This window comes from Bos indicus x Bos taurus, chromosome 22, assembly GCF_003369695.1.
Source record: "Bos indicus x Bos taurus breed Angus x Brahman F1 hybrid chromosome 22, Bos_hybrid_MaternalHap_v2.0, whole genome shotgun sequence".
Classification (NCBI taxonomy): Eukaryota; Metazoa; Chordata; class Mammalia; order Artiodactyla; family Bovidae; genus Bos; species Bos indicus x Bos taurus.
In genome coordinates, this window is record NC_040097.1 from 921,962 (window position 1) to 942,912 (window position 20,951).

The window sequence follows — 20,951 nt, forward strand, 5'->3', positions numbered from 1 at the left end:
CCGGGGTTTCCACTCAGACTCCTTCCAGACCCCCTCTGTGTCACTGCACAGGTGATCTGCAAAGACTGGAGCAATCTGGCCGGGAAGAACTACGTCATCCTAAACATGACTGAGAACGTAGAGTGTGTGAGTGCCGGTGGGTGGGCGGCCGGGCCCTGGGGGGGCTGCGGGGGACGAGCTGCTCCCACCAGCGCCTGAGAAGAGGGCTCCCTGGTTTTAAGTCCCCAGGGCTCTTTGTGCCTACCCCCTCTGTTTGTGACTTTGTGCACAGGGTCACGTCCCCGGGGCTCTTTGCGCCTGCCGCCTCTGTCTGTGACTTTGTGCACGGGGTCGTGTCTTTGCAGGTTGCTTCTCCTGCGTGTCGTCAGTTTTCCACCTGCATCCTCTCTCAGGTGTCTGCTGGGGTTAGTTTGGAGCTGTTTTTAGGAGGGCTGGTGCAGCCTGCTGGGGGGCTTCACTGAGCTTCTCCGGAGGGTGGTCTGGCTGCGCCGTTTGATCTGAGAATGTCTTATGTTGGTGTTTTTAGGTCCTTCTTCCTGGGTGAGTAGGATCTTGGAAAGAGGAACTTTGTCCTACCTGACGGTGTGGGGCTGGTCGCCGGTGTTCTGGAGCAGGTGCGAGAGGGCTCTTGTCTGCCAGTCAGGACAGGCGTGCCTGCCGGGCCGTTCACTAGCTGCGCTCGTCTGCAGCGTGAGCCTCTCCTGCAGTTGGCTGTGGTCTTGTGCCAGGAGAAGGGATGTTTGTCAGCTCTACAGTGTTGGGCAGGGGGCGGGGGGATCGCCTAGGGATGCAGTGCTTTTCCAGCAGACTCGGAGAGTCGTCTTGTTCCAGCACTGTCCTGGCGCTCCTGTTCTCCCCTTACATCCGCCCCTCCTGTCCTCCCCTGAAGTTCACTGGCGCTCCCGCCCTCCCCTCCCATCGTCCCCCGGAGCTCACCAGTGCTGCACGTCCCGAGCTCGCGGGGAGTGGAAGTGTCCGTGTGACTGCATCTCAGCTCTGCCCGGGCTGGCTCAGGATCTGCTCTCTGGGCTTGCTGAATTGGGAAACCGACCCGCCATCCGCCCACTTCCGGTGCCCAAGCGTGTGGCTTCTGCCTCCTCTGTTGTTTTGTTGTGGCTTTGTCTTTGTGGTTTCAGACCTTAAAACACAACCTTCCTTCTTCTTTAGTGAATTTGGGGCGGGGTGGTGAGAGTACATCACATATTTAATCTGGAAGTGACCAGTGAGATACTCACTTCTTCCCAGCATCTTTATAAACGGGTAGATTTTGACTTCATGGGTGTGCTTTAACCCAGGGCAGTTCTTAATCTCATGCATGCTCAGTCTGTTAACTGGATAAAATGCATGATGCGAGGGCTGTGGGTCGAGTTTATTCAGTGTCTGAGCACGGAGGCCCCGAGGAGCTGCTCGGAGAGGGGGACACTGAGCCGGGATGGCGTGAATTTTGGTGAAGGAGCTGCTTGCAGCCGGGATCTCGGGGGGAGGCTGCCGCTGGCCTTGAGGGTCTTGCAGTTCGTGACTCTGGTGCTTTGCTGCATGTGGGACAGAGCGGGAATCTAGGGCCAGCGACGTTCTTCTTCAGTATGCGTGTTGCCCCTGTGGGGCCCAGGTGTCCAGACACAGCCTGCTTCACCCGGCTCTCCTCTCAGAGGGCTCTTGTAGTCGCGACGCCAGCGGCCAGACTTGATCCTGTGGAGCTGAGTGGCGGGCAGCCTGCTTTGTCCGCACCCGTTTGGCCAGTGAGTGCCTCTCTGAGTCGGCTTCTGAGCCCTTTGACCAGCCTGTGAATGTCTGATAGCCCCGGCTCTCCTCTCTGTGCTGTTTGTTTATCTGATGGTGTCAGCTCAGTGGCGCCATTGCGTCAGGCAGGCCTGTTGTGGAGCGCGGCCTCCAGCACGCACGGGCTCAGGACTTGTGGTGCACAGGCTTGGCTGCTATGCAGCGTGCACGGTCTTCGTGCCCCCAGCCAGGGCTCAGCGTGTCCCCTGCACTGGAGGGTGGAGTCTCTGCCACTGGACTGCCAGGGAGGCCCTGGTGTCGCTGCTTTCAGTGTAGTGGGTGCTCCAAGCTCTTCTTGTATGTCCCCTTCCTCCGACCCGGAATCGGCGTTCTCCAAGCGGCCTTCTGGCTGTTTATGGATATGTGGGGCCTTGAGACCCAGGAATTGGGGTGTGCATACGTGGATAATGACGTCTAAAGTTAATGTCTCTTTTTCTTCCCAAACAACACAAAGAGATTAAAATGCTTTCTGTTTTCCCTGGTTTTATCTGCTTTGTTGTTCTTCTCATTTAATGTTTGTGTGCAGTTCAGTCACTGTCGTGTCCGACTCTGCGACCCCATGGACTGCAGCACACCAGGCCTCCCCGTCCATCACCAATTCCTGGAGCCTGCTCACACTCATGTCCATCAAGTCAGTGATGCCATCCAGCCATCTCATCCTCTGTCGTCCCCTTCTCCTTCTGCCCTCAATCTTTCCCAGCATCAGGGTCTTTCCCAAGGAGTCAGTTCTTCGCATCAGGTGGCCAAAGGATTGGAGTTTCAGCTTCACCATCAGTCTTTCCAATGAATATTTAGGACTGATCTCCTTCAAAATAGACTGGTTGGATCTCCTTGCAGTCCAAGGGACTCTCAAGAGTCTTCTCCAACACCACAGTTCAAAAGCATCAATTTTTCTGCTCTCAGCTTTCTTTATAGTCCAACTCTCACATCTATACATAACTACTGGAAAAAACCATAGCTTTGACTAGATGGACGTTTGTTGGCAAAGTAATGTCTCTCCTTTTTAATATGCCATCTAGGTTGGTCATAGCTTTTTTTCCAAGGAGCAAGTGTCTGAATTTCATGGCTGCAGTCACCACCTGCAGTGATTTTGGAGCCCAAGAAAATAGTTTCTCACTGTTTCCACTGTTTCCCCATCTATTTGCCATGAAATGATGGGACCAGATGCCATGATCTTAATATTCTGAATGTTGAGTTTTAAGCCAGCTTTTTCACTCTCCTCTTTCACTTTCATCAAGAGACTCCTCAGTTCCTCTTCACTTTCTGCCATAAGAGTGGTGTCATCTGCATATCAGAGGTTATTGGTATGTGTGACATCTACCTAATTAGCCATTATTGTGGGATTTTTTTTATTGTGGTAGAAATCCTAGCATAAAATTTACCATCTTGATCACTTTTGAGTGTACGGTTGTATTAAGTGTGTTCACATTATTGTGCAGCAGAGCTCCAGGACTTTTCCGTCTTGCAAAACTGAAACCACCCCCATTAACAGCTCCGTCTCCCCCCCAGCTCCCCTTCTGCTTCCGGTCTCTGAACCTGGCTGCTCGGGGCCCTTTGTGTTAGTGGGTCGCACACGATCTGCTTTTGCTGTGACTTGGCTTGTTTCACTGAGTGTCACGTCCTCAAGGTTTATGCTGGGTGTAGCAGGTGTCAGAACAGCCTTCCTGTCTAAGGCTGAGCAGTATTCCAGTGTGCGGAAGGACCACGTTTTGCTATTGTTCACTTGTTGACAGGCGTGTTTCCGCTGTTGTGGAGAATGCTGCTGTGAATGCTGTGGTGTGCACATGCCTTCCCAGACCCCTTTTTGAATTGTGTTGGTGTGCGCAGAAGGGGCTTGCAGGCCACCTGGTGATTTTATCTGTAACTTTTGGAGGAGCTGCCACACAGTTTCGTTCCGCAGCCACACCATTTTCCATCGCCCCAGGCACCGTGAGGAGTTGTGTGTGGACGCAGGGCCCGGGCACTTGCTGGGGTGCTGCTGTGGCCGTTGGGGAAGGTCCCCTGCCCGGGGAGGGCTTGGCAGGGAAGACCGGGTACGCCTGCACCTGCTTGGAGGCATCCTCACGCCTCAGGCTGTGGGGACAGCCGGGGAGGGCGGCTGTCGGTCAGGAGAGACCAGCACAGCCTGAGGGCCACACCGCCTTCCAGACTGTTCCTCAGGGAGCCTCCTTGTGGACTTGTGATACCATGAATCAACCCTGCGTGCTTCTGAATGTGACAGAGGGGGGCTCCTCGAGTGTGGTGTTCTGTTCTAGCTTCTTGCACTTCAGCTCCTGCTTTCGGGAGCTTCTGTGTCCTTGCGCGCATGCGTTCACGCTCGTCTTCTCTCTGTCCTTCTGGCTGGTGGCGGGCCTTTGAGGAGCTTCATTCCCAGGCTGCTGTGGGTCTGCTGCTCTGGAGGCTCTGGGGTCTGCACGTTGGCGGGCGGGCACCGGGCACATTCTGATGGGCGCCGCAGGTCACCTTGGCCAGGTGCTGCCCAGCAGCTTCCCACGGTGGCCCAGCAGTGTGCTCCTCCGCGGCAGCGCCTGGCGCTCGGGGGCTGCTGGCTGTCTGCGTTGTTTCCCAGTTTAACCATTTCGCAGGCCTCACTTTGTGGGTTATTTTGCATTTCTCTGATGATCAGTGAGATTGAACGACTTGCCGTACGTGTTTGAGCCTCTTTTCTGTGAAGTACCTCATCAGATCTTTTGCTCACCTGGCGGCCGGGCTAGCTGACTTTGTCTATCGATGTCTGTAAATCACTTATGCATCGTGGATGTGAAGCCCCCGTTCTGTGTATGTTGTGGGAACGTCTCCTGCTCCGCGGGCTGCCTTTTGACCCTCTTGATAGAACCCTCTGATAAGTGGAAGACCTTTTTTTTTAACTTCACCATAAAATAGTCCAACTTACCAATTTTTTTCTTCATGGTTAGGAGTTTTGGGTCCAATTTAGAAATCTTTGCCCACTCCAAGGCCATGCTTGCTTCTGAAAGCTTTCCATGTAAAATGCACCTGAAATGGACTTTGGTGTGGGTATGAAGTATGAGTCCAGGCATGGTTTTCTTTTCTTTTGGGACATCCAGTTGTCCCCGCACTTGTGGTTGAAAAAGTAATTTTAACCCTCACAGAAAGTCTGCGGTTTTAGGACCAGTGCCCACATTCTCAGATGGGAAACCGAGGCTCAGAGAGGAACAGTATTTTGCTAAACGTCACAGAGCTGACAAGTGGCAGAACCGAGATGTGAACCGACACAGGATTCCAAAGCCAGTGCTTTCCCCTCAGTTCCCGTCTACAGAATGCATGGTGTGAAGTTAGGCTGAGCTAGCCGGCCTCCTCGCAGGTGACCCTGTGGCTCTCGGGCTTGAGCCAGCCAGACATGTGGGCCCCAAACATGTGAGGTGTGCTCAGGCGGTGTGTGACCCTCACCCACGAGGGGGCCCAGAACACGCGCCCCACTCGGGCCCCGTGCACACACGCCCACGAGCGCGTGTGCACGCCCACACCGATGGTGGCAGCCGTTCCAGGGGCTGGGGCTTCCCTCTGGCTCACTCAGGCATCTCCAGGCACCAGCCTCTCGCGAGCGCGGAGCTGAACCGGCTCCTGTGAGGCTGCGAGTCTGAGGCTGGTAGGAGCCGTGCCTGGACGTGCCGTGACAGCAGGACGCACGTCATTCTGAGGGTGTGACAGCCTCGCTGCTTAGCCTGGGCTCCAGCAGAAAGGTCGGGGCCCACACGGGTGGCAGCTCCGAGGCTGGGCACTCAAGAGAGGCAGGAGCCGGGGGTGGCGACTGCCCGTGTCCGAGAGGGGAGGTGCTGCTGGGGGGCACCACCAGGCCTGGCGAGGGTCTCTCCCAGGCGGCGCCATGGGGACAGTGACCGGCTGGGAGTCAGGAGCGAGGCCTCCTGCGCGTGCTGAGTTCCTGTTTGCCGCCAGCCGCTTGGTCTTAAGTTGTGTAATTCCCTGTGCACAAGGGGAAGGAGACCTAAGCAGGAGAGGATTGTCAGGTGGGAAGGGGGTCTCCCCGCCCCCAGCCAGGGCCCGAGCGCTCTGGAGCCTCTGCTGGTCCTCCTGCTCCCGCTGCAGCCCGCCAGGGCACAGACGTCCTCCCTGACTCCCTGACTTGGGGCCCTGTCTCTGCAGTGAAAGGCGAGGGCCAGCCTGGGCCGGCCGCCTGCCCCCTCACCTCCAGCTTGTCCCAGCTCTCCGTCACCTGCCGCATGTGGCCCCTCGGGCCCTGTGTGGGTGCGTCTGTCCCCCCAGCTCACCTGCGAGTAGCCCTGGGCAGGCCCTGTGCTCGCCCTCCTGGGGGCGAAGGCCAAGGCAGGACTAGGTGGACTCGGGTCTTGCACCCCCCGCCGTCCCCCATGGTCCCCGGGGCTCCCGGAGCAGCCCCTCTGGGCAGCCCCCACGGCCCTTCCCAGGTGGGAGGGGCTCGGGGGCGCTGCCCCCAGCAAGTGAGACTTCTCTCCGCCCTCAGGAGGTGTTCCGGCGGCACCGGGGGCTGCAGCTCCTGGCCCTAGTGGAGGGCGTGCTGCCCCGGCACGGCCGCGGCCGCCACGGCGCCTGGCACATCTCCCTGAGCAAGCCCAGTGAGAAGGAGCAGCACCTGCTGATGGCGCTGGTGGGCGAGCAGGGTGAGTGGGGCGAGGCTCGGGGCTCTGCAGGGCCTACCTCGTGGGTCATGGAGAGGTGGGGGGGGCGGGGGGGGCAGAATCGGTCGGGAGGACTGCAGGCCTATGTGCCGCGTAGGGGGGAGGGGCTGCGGGGGCGCAGGCGGGGGTCTGAGGGTCAGGGGTTGAGCGCCTCATGGCTACCGCTGTGCTGACGGTGCCCTCTGCACAGGCGTGGTGCCCACGCAAGACGTGCTGTCCATGCTGGGCGACATCCGCAGGAGCCTGGAGGAGGTAAGAGCGCGGGGTGGTGGAGGCATGGCTGGGCGCGGCCTGATCCAGCCCCCGAGGGGCATGGAGCCACCCGCAGCCGCCTTGTGAGCCCCGTGAGACGGCAGGTGCGGACCCAAGCCACGGAGCGGGGTGGTCAGAAGAGGGCACGGAGCGGAGGGAGCCTCGGGGGTCTGGGAGGGTGGGTGGCATTCCCTGGGTGAGCAATGGAGAAGCACCGTGTCTGCTCAAGGAATCCTGCAGAGCCTGGTGGGCGAGGGAACACCGCACGTTCCCAGAGTTTGGGAGGCCCACCACGCGCTCCTGGGGACCTGGGCTGAGGGGACAGGCTGGCAGACCCCTCCCCGCGCCACCCCCCCCCCACCAGATGCACCTTTACTCACCTCCCCCCTTGAGGACAGCCCGTGTCCTCCAGGCCCTGTCCACTCACTGGCATCCAGGCCCTTATCAATCCCCTTCATGCCCACGGGCCTGGAGTGTCCACGGCAGAGCTGAGGTACGCGTGCCATGGGCCCCCCTCCTATCTCCTGCGTGCCAGGCCGAGAAGGGCGGGGCCAGGGAGGCTCCGTCTTGGTGTGGGGCTTCTCGATAAGTGCATGGAGTGCTGAGGGCCAGACTGGGTTCTCGCTCGGGCTCATTGCCAACCGGGGCTGTGAGCAGGGAAGAAGCCCTGTTGAGTCCTGCTGGTGCCCGTCTAGATGAAAGCAGAGAGGAGATGCCCCCACCCAAGGCACGGCCCAGACGTCCCATGAGACACCATGTCTGCACCACCTGGGGGCGGGGCTGGCCGTGAGCTGTGGGGTTCATGACAGGGCGGGGCTGGTGGGCTGCGCCTTGAGTACAGGCCCTCCTGCCTCTTCCCACCCAGGGGTCTGGGTCTTCTGGCTTTACCAGACGCTTCATTCAGATGGATTTGGCAGAAAGGCACACGGGGGCTTTATTGTTGTTTTAGCAAAGAGTACCTCTTTAAAATACGCCTGTGCTGTTTCTCTGCCCCACCGGTCTCAGTGGCCATGCTTGCGGTCTCAAGGTTGATGCCTGTGTGCCGGATCTAGAGCTGCGGCACGACGGGGTTTAGTTCCCTGACCGGGGTGGAACCCGGGCCTCCTGCATCGGGAGTGCTGAGTCTTAGCCACTGGACCGCCAGGAAGGTCCCTGGGCTGGGTCTTTGGAAATACACAAGTGGGCAGATTTTTGCGTGTGCATTGGTGGTGAATCCAGCAGGAAAAACTGAATCTTGGTAACGTAAAAAGTGGAAGAGCACTGGAAATGCACAGATCATTCACAGGAAGAGGAGCTGATTCCTGGCCTTGGAAAGGAGGTCTGCAGCAGAAAGTGGCCCCCCGGGTCTCTGCTCTGCAGGTGGCACCCCTGCCCGCCCCGGCACCTGTCATTTGGGGATGGCACCTCACTTTCTCTGCTCCCGGGGCCTGAGACGCTGACTGGAGAGAGTCTGCCCAGCCCAGGGGGTAGGGGGGTGGGGCACAGCAGCCGCTTGGCCAGGGCCGGCTGCCCCCCCGAGACAGCCCACAGTGTGGGAGTGCTGGGCAGCTCAGTGACACTGGTGGCCATCCCAGCAGGAATAGGAGGCTGGGGGCAGCCTGGGACGTGGACACCCACCCTCAGGTGGGAACTGAGTTTGCGGAGCCTGGTGGGGCAGGTGTGCAGTGGATAAAGTGCGGAGGCCCCCAGCTGCCCTGTCTGCACCCACGTGGGTGGGGCAGTGTGGTCTGTGACAGCCAGTTCATGGCGGCCTCTGGGGATTGGGCACCCCCAGGTGGGCGTGGGGCTGGACATCAACCACAGTTGCGTCAGAGCCACTGCAGGCCTGCTAGAGGAGGCTGGGGCCCTCCGGCTAGGGTGCTGGGCTCAGGCAGGGTCCTCTCCCAGCACAGGTATCAGGCCTGTTCCCATCCCTGAGCCCCAGCCCCATAGGCCCTGGGGGAGCCCGGCACCCCAAGGCCCCAGCTAAGGAACCGGGCCCCTCCCCCCACCCCCAGATTGGCATCCAGAACTACTCCACCACCAGCAGCTGCCAGGCCCGGGCCAGCCAGGTGCGCAGCGACTACGGGACGCTCTTTGTGGTGCTGGTGGTCATCGGCGCCCTCTGCGTGGTCATCATCGTGCTCGGCCTTCTCTATAACTGCTGGCAGCGCCGGCTGCCCAAGCTCAAACACGTGGTGAGCCGGCCTGTGTGGGCGGGACGGGGCCGGGGGCTGCTCTGAGGTGCCCGCAGGTCGGCCATCTGAGGCTGTGTTCTCGGGCTGGGAGGGGGTGACTGCAGTGAAGCGCTTGTGCAGAGGAAGGCACCAGCCTCCCTCAGGCGCTGGAGGTGCAGGGTGTGGGCTTTGGGCCGCAGCCCCAGGAGGAGCCCCTTTAGAAGGCGTGGGTGGTGAGAAAGGGGTCCGCTGGTGTCCGGGGGTGGGGCCCTGGCTGCTGGGTGGGAGGCTCAGTGGTCATCTGAAAGGGTTAGAGCTGGGGAAGCCGCGGACCAGGGCCTTGCGTCATCAGGGTCCGCGGGGTCAGGGCCGGCAAAGGGCCGGGGTGGGGGCGCGGGGTCCGGCGCGCTCGCCCAGCGGCCCGTCCCGCCGCAGTCGCACGGCGAGGAGCTGCGCTTCGTGGAGAACGGCTGCCACGACAACCCCACGCTGGACGTGGCCAGCGACAGCCAGTCGGAGATGCAAGAGAAGCAGCCCAGCCTGAACGGCGGCGGCGCCGTCAACGGCCCGGGGGGCTGGAGCGCGCTCATGGGGGGCAAGCGCGACCCCGAGGACTCGGATGTGTTCGAGGAGGACACGCACCTGTGAGGGGCTGTGCCCCGCCCGGCCCTCGGCGCAGGGCCCCCCGCTTTTCCTGACTCAGGACGCACCTCGGCCCCGCCCCCGCCCCCGCCCGACGTCCCTCGAGGCCGCCCCGGGACCCCATTAAAGCCGTCCGGAGAGCACGCCGGCCCGCGTCCCCTGCGCGACTCGTTCTTGTGCTGGGCGGGGGTGAAGGGGCAGGTGGGCTGCGGGCGGGGCGCCGCCTCCCCCCTCGCCCGCCTCCTGCCCTCTCGGCCCTCCCCTCCTCTCGGTCCTCCGGTCGCCAGGCGCCGCTAGGGAGCGGGCGGGGCGGGCGGCGCGTGTATATATCCGGAGGGCGGGGCGGGCGGGGCGTGTTGATATCCGGCGGGCGCTGCCGCCCGAGGTGGCTCGGCGTCTGGGCGTCTGTGCCATGGATACCTGCGATCTGTTCTCCAGCTGCAGGAAGGGGGACGTGGGCCGAGTGCGGTGAGGACGCGTGGTCCCCGGGAGGGCGCGGGGGCGGTCCGCGGAGCGCCCGCTGGGGGTTGGGGGAGGGCACGGGCCGGCCCAGGCGTGGATCCCCGCCCCCAGCCGGCGCCCGGGCTCCAAAGCAGGGCCCTTCTGGTCGAGGAATTCCTCCGAGCGGGGACGCGGGTGCTGGCGTGAGTTGTCCCGGGGTTCCGGTGGGCTTAGGGTTAGGACTGTGACGCGGACGCCCGGAGGAGGAGCAGAGGGTGGAGAGAAGGGAAGGGCCCGGCGGTCAGACCCTGGGGGCGGGCCTGGGACCCCCGACGGGGCTACTCTGATGAGCCACGGACCGGTGCTGGGAACGTCTGGGGCCGGAGTCAGGCTCCGGTTGTCGGAGAGCCTGGGCGCTGCCATCGCCGTCACCGCGGCCGCGCCGGAGGGGGTGCGGCTTGTTTGGGAGGTGAGGCGCTTAGTGTTTCCCTTCTCCGTCCTCCCCTGGAGCCCTCCCCGGGGCTAGTCCCGACTTGCGAGTCCTGCTGTCTCGCTGGGCTCCTCCCCAGGTCGAGTGCCACTTGGGGTTTACTTGGTAGCCTCCAAAACCTGGTGCTCTTCAGAACACGCTGGGTCCCTCCCACCTGGGCATCCTCAGTGGCCCTCCCTACCCCCGCCCGCCGCCCACCTTCTGGAGTCTGTCGCTTCAGTCCCACGCCTCCGGGACCCTGCAGGCCTCCCGCTGGGCGGCCCCTCCCAGCGCTGTCAGCCGGGGCTCAGCCTCTTCCGCGCTGAGGCCCCTGAGGCCTACGCTCCCACGCCCACACCCTGACCTGGCTGCTTGGTCTTCAGCGCCCGTCCTGCTCGGTCTCTGCCTCACCTGCCCTCACCGGGGAGGCTTCCCTCCTTCCCCTCCCGCGGGTCTTCTCTAACCCCCGTCCCCCGGCCCAGGTACCTGCTGGAGCAGCGAGACGTGGAGGTGAACGTGCGCGACAAGTGGGACAGCACCCCCCTGTGAGCGCCGGGCCTGGGGGGCGGGCGGGGGGGCGGGCGGCGGGCGGGCCTGACGGCGCCCTCCCCCATCCCCTCAGGTACTATGCCTGCCTCTGTGGACACGAGGAGCTGGTGCTCTATCTGCTGGCCCACGGTGAGTGCAGGGTGGGCACGTTCCTGCACCCCTCGGGGTGCTCTCAGAACCGGTCTCCGGGGTCCAGCTCAGCATCTGCCCAGAGCCCGGGAGGCCAGTCTGACCGGTGTGAAGTCCCGCAGGGCCTCCCAGCCGCGTCTCCCGCGAGCTGGAGAACCTGGCCGTGCCCGAGCTGCCCCGTGAAGTGTGCCCCTCCACCCCCGCAGGTACCACTGCTTTTCCTCGGGGCCTGGCCACGTGCCGTTCCCTCTGCTCTGCTGGCTCTTTCCCAGGGGTTCGCTTAGTTCAGATCCCTGCTCCTCGTCTGCCCCGGTGCCTCCATGGCCACCCCTGTGGCAGCTGCACCACAGCCAGCCTTCACCTTCTTCGTTTTCTTCAGAGCCCCTGACCTCACTTGCTAGCCTGTGTGTGTGCTTCTGCCCCTGGAAGCCCCGTTTTCTGCGGGCAGGGGACCTTCTGTCTGGGGTGTGTCCCCGGGGCCCAGCATAGGCCAGGCCGGCCTCCAGGGTGTCTGTGCTCGGTGGCGTGCGCCCGGGGCCTGGCGGGCAGGGTGCTGGGGGCAGGGCAGTCCCGGGGCCGTGTGTGTGTCTGTGTGTGGTGGAGTGAGCAGCTCCCCGTCCCCGGCCATGGCAGGCAGCCCCAGGCCCCGCTGACGGGCAGCTCTGCCGCCCTCAGGAGCCCGCTGCGAGGCCAACACCTTCGATGGTGAGCGCTGCCTCTACGGCGCGCAGAGCGACGCCATCCGCCGGGCGCTGCGTGACTACAGACAGGTGACGGCCTCCTTCTGGCGGCGGGACCTCTACTACAGTTTCCTGCTGCGGTGAGCCGGCCTGCCGGGGCCTGCCGGGGCGGGCTGTCCGCTGCGCGGGACTCAGCACACCACTGGCCCCGCCCACAGGCTCCTGGAGCAGGGTCTCCACAGCGACGTGGTCTTCGTGGTGCACGGCAGGGCCTTCCGGGCGCACCGCGGCGTGCTGGGCGCGCGCAGCACCTATTTCGCCCACATGCTCGACACCAAGTGGAAGGGCAGGAGCGCCGTGGTCCTCAGGCACCCCCTGGTGCGTCAGCGGGCGCGAGGGGAGGCGCGCCTGGCGTGGCCGTCCCTGACCCTGTCTCTGCCCACAGATCAACCCCGTGGCTTTCGGGGCGCTGTTGCAGTACCTGTACACAGGTGAGCCGTGCTTGGTGGGCAGGGGCTAGGGCACCAGACGTGGCCTTGGGGCCACCGTTTCCCTCTGGGTTCGTCCGCTGCGGTGGGATGGCCCAGTTGCCTCCTCGGTCAGCTCGTCCACCAACGGTCTGAGGCCCTCTCGCTGTCCTGGGGCCTGAGAGGTCGGACGGCAGCCCTGTAGCCAGTGGTTGGGCAGATGGACCACCCACCTGGGGGTTTGGGGGGCAGCCACGGCTTCCTCAGTCCGCGAGTCTCCCCCTGCACTGCCCCCACACCCAGGCTGCCTGGACGTCGGCGTGGAGCACGTCAGCGACTGCGAGCGCCTGGCCCGGCAGTGCCAGCTATGGGGCCTGCTCGGCGGCCTGGAGGCCAAACGTGAGTGGGGCCGTCCCGCCCTCAGGCCCTGGGCTCGGGCGGGCACCTGTGGGCCGCCTACCCCATGAACCCGCGCTCTTCCCCGCAGAGGCGTCTAAGCCGGGCGTGTGCATGAAGGTGCTGACCATCGAGCCCCCCCAGGCGGACCTGCAGCTGCGGGAGGACCTGGCCCTACTGGCTGACTGCGCCCTGCCCCCTGAGCTCCGGGTAAGGTCCCGCCCTGGGCTGCGGCTTAAACCCAGAGCCTGGCGCTCTTGTGTCTAACTGACCCTGGAGCAGCGTCACATTCCAGGGTGAGCTAGGAGGGGCCCGGCCTGGCGCTCTCCCTCCTGCCTGCCCTGAGGCTGCCCCGCCTCCCCCCAGGGTGATCTCGGGGAGCTGCCCTTCCCCTGCGATGGCCTCAGCAGCTGCCCTGACGTCTGTTTCCGTGTGGGCGGTTACGACTTCCTCTGTCACAAGGTACGCGGCTTCTCCCGCAGACACCCGCCCAGCCCTGCTCCCGGGGCAGCCCCTCCTGAGCCCAGCCTCCCGCAGGCCTTCTTCTGTGGCCGCAGCGAGTACTTCCGGGCCCTGCTGGACGACCACTTCCAGGAGAGTGAGCAGCTGGAGGCCTCGGGCGGCCTCCCGGCCGTCACCCTGCACAGCGTCTCGCCCGAGGTCTTCACGCATGTACTGTACTACGTGTACAGCGACCACACCGAGGTGCGTCACACATCCGACCGGCGAGGGGAGTGTGCGCCGTGTGGACTGCTCCTCCAGCCAGAGCACGCCGGGGACCCCAGGATGCCTTCAGCTACCCCAAAGGCAGCCGGCGTGTGTGCAGTCACCGTCATAGAGACCCCAAGAAACAGCAGCTGAGGAGGAGGGCTTCTCCTTCTCTGCGGTGATGCTCAGGGCAGGGACAGCACCCCACTGGGAGGGCTCAGTGGTGGACAGCACCCTCCGTAGGCTCCCGTCACGCCATTCCTGGACAAGGGGACGCCCAAGCAGGGGCCTGCCCAGCAACAGCAGGCGCGGGTCTCAGGGCCGAGCCAGCCTGCGCTGTGAGCCCCAGGGACCCCGTCTTCAGTCTCTAGGTACCCTCCCTCACTCTCTGTCCTTGCAGCTGCCACCCGAGTTGGCCTACGACGTGCTGAGCGTGGCCGACATGTACCTGCTGCCGGGCCTGAAGCAGCTGTGTGGCCGCAGCTTAGCCCAGCTGCTGGACGAGGACAGCGTGGTGGGGGTGTGGCGTGTGGCCAAGCTGTTTGGCCTGGCGCGCCTGGAGGACCAGTGTACCAAGTACATGGCCAGGGTCATTGAGAAGGTGAGTGTGGGCCCCGGGCGGCCGGGCCTGGGCGGAGGACAGACCCTGATCCGGCCTGTCCACAGCTGGTGCAGCAGGAGGACTTTGTGGAGGCCGTGCGGGAGGAGGCCGCGGCTGTGGCCGGCCGGCAGGAGACGGACTCCATCCCGCTGGTGGATGACATCCGATTCCACATGGGCAGCCTGGTGCAGACCTGCCACGCCATGGAGCAGGCCGCGCAGCGCCTGCGGGTGCTGGAGGAGCTGCTGGTGTCCATTGGCCTGGACTGCTGACCACCGCACACGGGGCCATCAGGGAGCCGGGGGCATCCCTGTGGCTGCAGAGGCTCCCTCCTCTCTGCCTGGGGCCCCGGGATGCTCGCCTGGGGCCCCGGGATGCTCGCCTGGGGATGAGGTCTTTCTCAGCACAAACCAGCCCCCGAGCTCCGGGGCTGGGCACCACTCAGGGCATCCTGGAGTGAGGGTCTCTGAGGGCCTCACTCCATCCCCCGCCCCTCCTGCCATGTCTCCCTGGGGGAGCTGGCTTCTTTGCACAGAGCTGCCATGAGGGGGCCAGAATGTCAGTGTGGCAATAAAGCTTGACTTCACTGTGGGAGCCTGTGTGCCAGGACTGGTTAGGGAGCCTCATTGACAAGAGATGGTGTTGGCTGGGGCCCTGAGACCTGCCTGCCGGGACCGGCCCTCTGCCAGCCAGGCTCCTCTTGCTGAGGTCAGCCTGTCCCCCACCCTTGGGGGCCAGGGCAGATTTGGAGGAGCCAGCAGTTGCTTCCCTGGCGACAAGGGGAGCCATCTGCGATCTGGTGCGCGCTTAGTGAGCCCCGCTGTTCTTACTGCTGTGGGGCTGAGGACAGAAGCCACTGTCTGTCTGACCTCAGCCTGGAGCCCAGCTCCCCATGACTGCTTCTAAGCGAACGGTCGAATCAGTGTTTAGACATGTTACTGGGAAAAATGATCCGTGCGTTCTGTCCCAAGCCTGGACCCCAGCAGTGTTCACATTTGGGGAAGTAGGCCAACCACCAAGAAAAGACGCAGTGACGGGGGAGCAGCTGTCGGTAACGCGGGGTGTGCCCCGAGGAGACGGCCTGACGGCGCAGCACGGGCCGCAGGCAGGGATGCTGCTCAATCATCCCAGGGGGCCCTGAGCACAGCCATGGCCTATATTCCTGTGAGAATTGTCAGCATTTGGGTCGCTAATGACGTTAAAATATCGCTTATCTTGATTACCCAGGTTTTCGGTGCTCAAGTTTGTGCCCAAGGCAGGTGCTTCACTTGCCTCACGCTACTAGTTCTGGCCCTAACCCCAAAATAGTCCTTACTCCTCCTGTAGTAGCCTTCTCACCTGCAGGAATGAAGGCTTTGGGTGTGTGCTTTGTTCCACCTGGAAGACTGCCTAGCCTTCAGGGCCCCGTCTCCCTGCAGCAGGCTGAGGAGGGGCTGGGGGCGGCAGAAAGCTGGGCGTGCGGTCCCAGGGCTGGGGGCCGCCTGCCTTCCCGGAGCACAAGTTCTGAAGTTAGCAGCAGCGGTCACCTGGTAAGGTCTGAACCGCTGCCTCAGGTGGGGATGAAGGAAGAAGCTTCTGGAAGCCTGGCTGCGAGTCCCATTGGCGACCCGTGCCACGACAGCTGGGCCCTGGGCTGGAGCCGCAGCGCCCGTCCTTACGGTGTGTGCGGGGCGGCGCTGCCAGCCCCCAACGCTGGTGTGCGTCCCAGGGTCCTGAGGGGCCCCTGCAGGAGTGGGGTCCACCCACTGAGGCTCACTGTGCCCTTGCCGTCTGGGGGGGCGGGGCGGGGCGGTGTGGCGCCACCAGCCCCCGACGCTGGTGTGCATCCCAAGGGTCCCCGGGACCCGTGGGCTCAGCCCACAGCTTCGCGGGAACTCTTCCTGAAGGCGGAACATGCGCAGCTGGGCACGTGGCGCAGCCCTCTCCACCTGTGGGGTCTCGGACCCTTGTGTGCTCTCCCCGAGCCCTCTCAGTCAACGCAGCAGCTGCTGGTCGGGCTCTGAGGGTCTCTCCTGGCACCTCAGCCCCTGTCGGGACCCTGCCTCTCCCCCCGCCTGCTCACCTGTGTGTCGGCCTCTGCGGGTGGACACAGCCCGGGTCTCCGTCCCGCAGAGCCTCAGGTGCACACCTGGCTCCTCCCCCAGCTCCCCTGCCCTCAGCTGCGGCCAGGCCCGCAAAGCCCTCTTTCCTCTCCGCCCTCCCTGTCGGCCGGGAGGAGTACGCCCTGGCAGGAGCAGGAGCTGGCACGTTGGTCCACGGGCAGGAAGCCCTGTGCTTCAGGCAGGGCCGTGAGGGCACGGGAGACAGGTGCGGCTGCCCCCGCCCTCCCGTCCCCCCAGCCTGCCCCGTCGGGGGCTGTCTGCCCGGGCTCCAGACGCTCCAGCCAGGGCCGTGGGCGCCGCCCAGCGGCTGGTCTTGGCGTTGCAGCCGCTGGCTGCACTTCCTCACACACCGTCCTGGGGGCTGCTGCCCTCAGAGCCCAGCCCCTCCGACGGCCCCTCCCGCCACCCCGTCTGCTCTCGCCTGGTGCTCCATCGGCTTTTCCTGCCCTGCTGCCCTTGGGCAAGCCGTGTCACCCCACCCGGTTCTGGGAGCAGCCCCCATGACCGTGGGGCACAGGCTACGCAATAGCCCTCAGGAGGAGTCTCCGTGGGGGCGGGGACAGCTCAGGGAAGCAGTTTCTTATGCTAAACAGGGATTAGTGGTCACACCATCTCCCAGAGTAGATAGGGCCACAAAGCAGTGCAGGCCACCACACCAAAGTAAACCAAGCCAGCGGCAGGGACCAGTGTACGGCTCTCCTGCCTCCGTCCTGACTGCCATGCAGAAGGGCGGCCCACTCCATCGGACTCAGGAGTGGGTCGTCCGTCCTTCAGGTCTACACGCCACGCGGGGGGGCCTCTGCCTGGGGGCAAGGCCAGCTCTGGCCCCCATGGGGCCTGCCCCACGGCGAGAACGGCATCAGATGTCATCTCAGGAGAGCAGCCAAGGCTGCAGAGTAGAGACAGCCTGAGCCCACCTCCCATGAGCATGCCGGCCGTCGATGGAGAAAACCAAAGCCTCCCTGAGATGACCTGCCGCTGACGACATGAAGAAGGAACCACAGCGAGACGGCGGAGTCCCCCGGCCTGGGGGAGGTGACGCTGCAGAGCGTCCCCCGGGAGTGAGCGCTGGGAGCCCACCCTGCTCCCCATGTGGGGGTGTGACCCCGGGGCCCCCGGAGCATCTGGCTGCGAAGGCGTGAGGCAGAAACCCACAGACTCACACTGACATGGCCTCACAGAACCTCACGCACACCGAGCCGGGCAGGAGCCTGGGCCGGACTTACCTGCTGGCCGCGGAGCGTCTCCTGCAGAGACGGGGCGGCCGGGGCTCGCCTGGACACACACTGGCCCCGTGAACACGGCCTCTGGGCTAAGATCTGGGCCCGTCAGACCCAGAGCTGGGAGACTCAGTCACACACCCCGGGGCGGGGTCACAGCCCTAGCTGGCAGCAGACAGGCCGCCTTGAGACCCCCCTGACCCCCCTGGTGGACACAGCCCTGTCCACCAGACGGCCAGGACGCAGCGTCATCCACCCATGGGGCTGGGCGGGCACTGGGCCTGCCTTCCAGGGAGGCTGCTAGGCCAGCCTCGCCCACCAGAGGGAGACACCCAGCCACAGAAACCAGAGTCTAAACTGGACAGCTACATGTAAAAGAAATCAGAACGTTCTCTAACACCACACACAGAAACACAAACGTAGAGTGGATTAAAGACCTACCTATAAGCTGGCAACTGTAACACTACTAGAGGAAACAGGCAGAACTCCCTTTGACATAAATCACAGCAGTATCTTCTTGGATCCATTTCCTAGACTAATGAAAATAAACGGGACTTACAAGGTTTTGCACAGAAAAACAAACCATAATAGGAACAGACAACCCACAGAATGGGAGGAAAGACTTGCAAACAATTTGGCAAGGGATTCGTCTCCAAAACACACAAGCAGCTCCTAAAGCTCAGGATCAAAACAACAAACAGTCCAATCAAAAGAATGGGCAGGGATCTATATAGACATTTCCCCAAGAAGACATACAAACAGGCAAGAGGCACAGGAAAAGCTGCTCAGCATCACTAACAGACATGCGAGTCAAAACTGCAGTGAGGTATCACCTCACACTTGTCAGGATGGCCCTCATCAGAAAGTCTAGAAATAGCACATGCTGGAGAGAGAGTCGAGAAAAGGGAACGCACCTCCACTGTTCGTGGAAATGTGAACTGGTGCAGCCACTACAGAGAACAGCGTGAAGTTCCTTAAGAAACCAAACGTAGAATTACTGTATGACTCAGCAGTGCCACTCCTGGGCACACATCTAGAGAAAAGCACAATTTGAAACGTGCAACCCAGTCAGTCTTCAGAGCAGCACTGCTGACAACAGCCAAGGCTGGAAACGAGGCGTCAGCCGAGGAGTGGATGCAGACGACACGGCACACACGCGCTCTGCAATGGAAGACCGCTCAGCCGTCAAACACCGTGCCGTCTGCAGCAACACGGATGGGTGTGGAGACTGCTCGGTCACACACAGACACCTATCACTTCTATGTGAAATCTTTAAAAAATGATGCAAATGGACTTACAGAATACAAACTCACAGATTTAAAAACCATGGTTATCAATGGGGAATGAGGGCAGGGAAAAATTAGGAGTTTGGGTTCACACAGATACACGACTACACACACAGCAACCAACAAGGACCTGTGTGGTGCTGCTCAGTGCTCGCTGATGACCTACACGGCAAAGGGGCCGAAGAAGAAAGGGCGCCTGCAGACGGAAACCGAATCACTCAGTTGCACCCCTGAAGCTAGCACAGCGCTACATCGATTATGCGCTGCGCCAAGTCGCCTCGGTTGTGTCTGACTCTGCGACCCCACGAACTGTAGCCCACCAGACTCCTCTGCCCAGGGGATTCCCCAGGCAAGAAGACTGGAGTGGGTAGCCATGCCCTTCTCCAGGGGATCTTCCCAATCCAGGGACCGAACCTACATCTCAGGTCTCCTGAACTGGCAGGTGGGTTCTTTACCACCAGCGCCGCCTGGGAAGCCAAAACACCATCAGTTCAGTTCAGTTGCTCAGTCATGTCCAACTCTTTGCAACCCCAAGGACTACAGAGTCAGACGCAACTGAGCAACTGAACTGATAAGGTTTTTGGCAAAAGCTATGTTCCCATGTGGAAACTTCTGAAAGAGATGGGAATACCAGACCACCTGACCTGCCTCTTGAGAAATTTGTATGCAGGTCATGAAGCAACAGTTAGAACTGGACATGGAACAACAGACTGGTTCCAAATTGGGAAAGGAGTACGTCAAGGCTGTATATTGTTATATATTATTTAACTTATATGCAGAGTACATCATGAGAAACGCTGAGCTGGAAGAAGCACAAGCTGGAATCAAGATTGCCGGGAGAAGTATCAATAACCTCAGATATGCAGATGACACCGCCCTTACAGCAGAACGTGAAGAGGAACTCAAAAGCCTCTTGATGAAGGTTAAAGAGGAGAGTGAAAAAGTTGGCTTAAAGCTCAACATTCAGAAAACGAAGATCATGGCATCCGGTTCCACCACTTCATGGGAAATAGATGGGGAAACAGTGGAAACAGTGTCAGACTTTATTTTTGGAGGCTCCAAAATCACTGCAGATGGTGACTGCAGCCATGAAATTCAAAGACACTTACTCCTTGGAAGGAAAGTTATGACCAACCTAGATAGCATATTGAAAAGCAGAGACATTACTTTGCCAACAAAGGTCCGTCTAGTCAAGGCTATGGTTTTTCCAGTGGTCATGTATGGATGTGAGCGTTGGACTGTGAAGAAGGCTGAGCACCGAAGAATGGATGCTTTTGAACTGTGCTGTTGGAGAAGACTCTTGAGTGTCCCTTGGACTGCAAGGAGATCCAACCAGTCCATTCTGAAGATCAGCCCTGGGATTTCTTTGGAAGGATTGATGCTAAAGCTGAAACTCCAGTACTTTGGCCATCTCATGTGAAGAGTTGACTCATTGGAAAAGACTCTGATGCTGGGAGGGATTGGGGGTAGGAGGAGAAGGGGACGACAGAAGATGAGATGGCTGGATGGCATCACCAACTCGATGAACGTGAGTCTGAGTGAACTCCGGGAGTTGGTGATGGACAGGGAGGCCTGGCGTGCTGTGATTCATGGGGTCGCAAAGAGTCGGACACGACCGAGCAACTGAACTGAACTGAACTGATGTTCCCATGTAAAATAAAAATTACAAAAAGGAAACCATAGTCCTGTACCCCAAGTCCTGGCCCACCTAGAGCAGACCAGATCCGGACGCCCCCCCACCCCCGGGACCAGCTGGGCCCCAGCCCTGCACACTAGCTGCCAAAGCAAGCTTCAGGATCCCCCAGGCCCCGCACCTGACTGTCGGGAGCCGCGCCCCCCCACCAGTGGTCCCCCACTCCAGGACCAGCTCCGCCTGCCTGTAGGGGGCACCACCACCCCAGGCCTGGCTTCCCCGCCAGGGGGTGGGCGCGGCCGAGTCTCCTGGGCCAACTCTGCCCCCAGTGAGCTGGCACCAGCCGGGGGCCCTAGGATTCTGGAAGTGGCCGCCGCGTGACCAGACCCCACTCGCCAGCAGCAGCCACACAGGGCGGGGGCTGGGCCACCCACCTGCCCGCCACAGCCCCTGTCAGCGCCCGGGGAGAGGGGACGCCCAGGACACTCCCAGCTCGCCCAGGTCCAGAAACCGAACCAAGAAACGGAAAACAAACGGCAACACGGACAGGAGGAGCCGGCAGAGGAGCACGCCCAGACGAGGAACAGGACAGACCCCAGCAGCAGACCTGAGTGACGCGGGACGGGCCGCCCGCCGCGGGGCTTCAGGGCACTGACTGCGGGACAACCTGGGACTCAGGGCAGAAAGATGCGCAGGGCGGTTGAGAATTTCAGAACAGCAGCAGCAGCGCACTAAACCCAGGGCCCTTGGAGGGGCAGCCTTGGGTGGGGGCGCGGGTGTCCACCGTGAAGTGGGCCTGCACCCATG

At 62.1% G+C, this 20,951-nt stretch overlaps 2 protein-coding genes across 6 annotated transcripts in view; both read left to right on the plus strand.

The window, feature by feature from the left end:
* Nucleotides 1-11,009, plus strand: part of PODXL2 (podocalyxin like 2) — a 50,510-nt gene extending 39,501 nt beyond the window's left edge. The window contains exons 4-10 of the mRNA XM_027523885.1: nucleotides 52-126; nucleotides 6,239-6,395; nucleotides 6,604-6,665; nucleotides 8,663-8,842; nucleotides 9,257-10,373; nucleotides 10,856-10,918; nucleotides 10,996-11,009. Coding sequence (XP_027379686.1) covers nucleotides 52-126; nucleotides 6,239-6,395; nucleotides 6,604-6,665; nucleotides 8,663-8,842; nucleotides 9,257-9,469 — 687 coding nt within the window. The 3' untranslated portion in view covers nucleotides 9,470-10,373; nucleotides 10,856-10,918; nucleotides 10,996-11,009. The remainder of the gene's footprint in view (nucleotides 1-51; nucleotides 127-6,238; nucleotides 6,396-6,603; nucleotides 6,666-8,662; nucleotides 8,843-9,256; nucleotides 10,374-10,855; nucleotides 10,919-10,995) is intronic.
* Nucleotides 9,822-14,497, plus strand: ABTB1 (ankyrin repeat and BTB domain containing 1). 5 transcript variants are annotated; one of them, XM_027523886.1, is made up of 13 exons: nucleotides 9,850-9,931; nucleotides 10,856-10,918; nucleotides 10,996-11,051; nucleotides 11,174-11,257; nucleotides 11,727-11,871; nucleotides 11,950-12,109; nucleotides 12,177-12,222; nucleotides 12,502-12,597; nucleotides 12,686-12,804; nucleotides 12,961-13,056; nucleotides 13,132-13,299; nucleotides 13,703-13,903; nucleotides 13,969-14,497. In XM_027523886.1, exons 1-13 carry the CDS (start codon nucleotides 9,876-9,878, stop codon nucleotides 14,173-14,175), a joined length of 1,497 nt encoding a protein of 498 aa, XP_027379687.1. In that variant the 5' UTR covers nucleotides 9,850-9,875; the 3' UTR covers nucleotides 14,176-14,497. The 5 variants fall into 5 exon arrangements, with proteins under 5 accessions (XP_027379691.1, XP_027379688.1, XP_027379687.1 ...); XM_027523890.1 differs by lacking the exon at nucleotides 11,174-11,257 and having other exon boundaries at nucleotides 9,822-10,373; XM_027523887.1 differs by lacking the exon at nucleotides 11,174-11,257 and having other exon boundaries at nucleotides 9,825-9,931.
* Nucleotides 14,498-20,951: the final 6,454 nt, after the last annotated feature.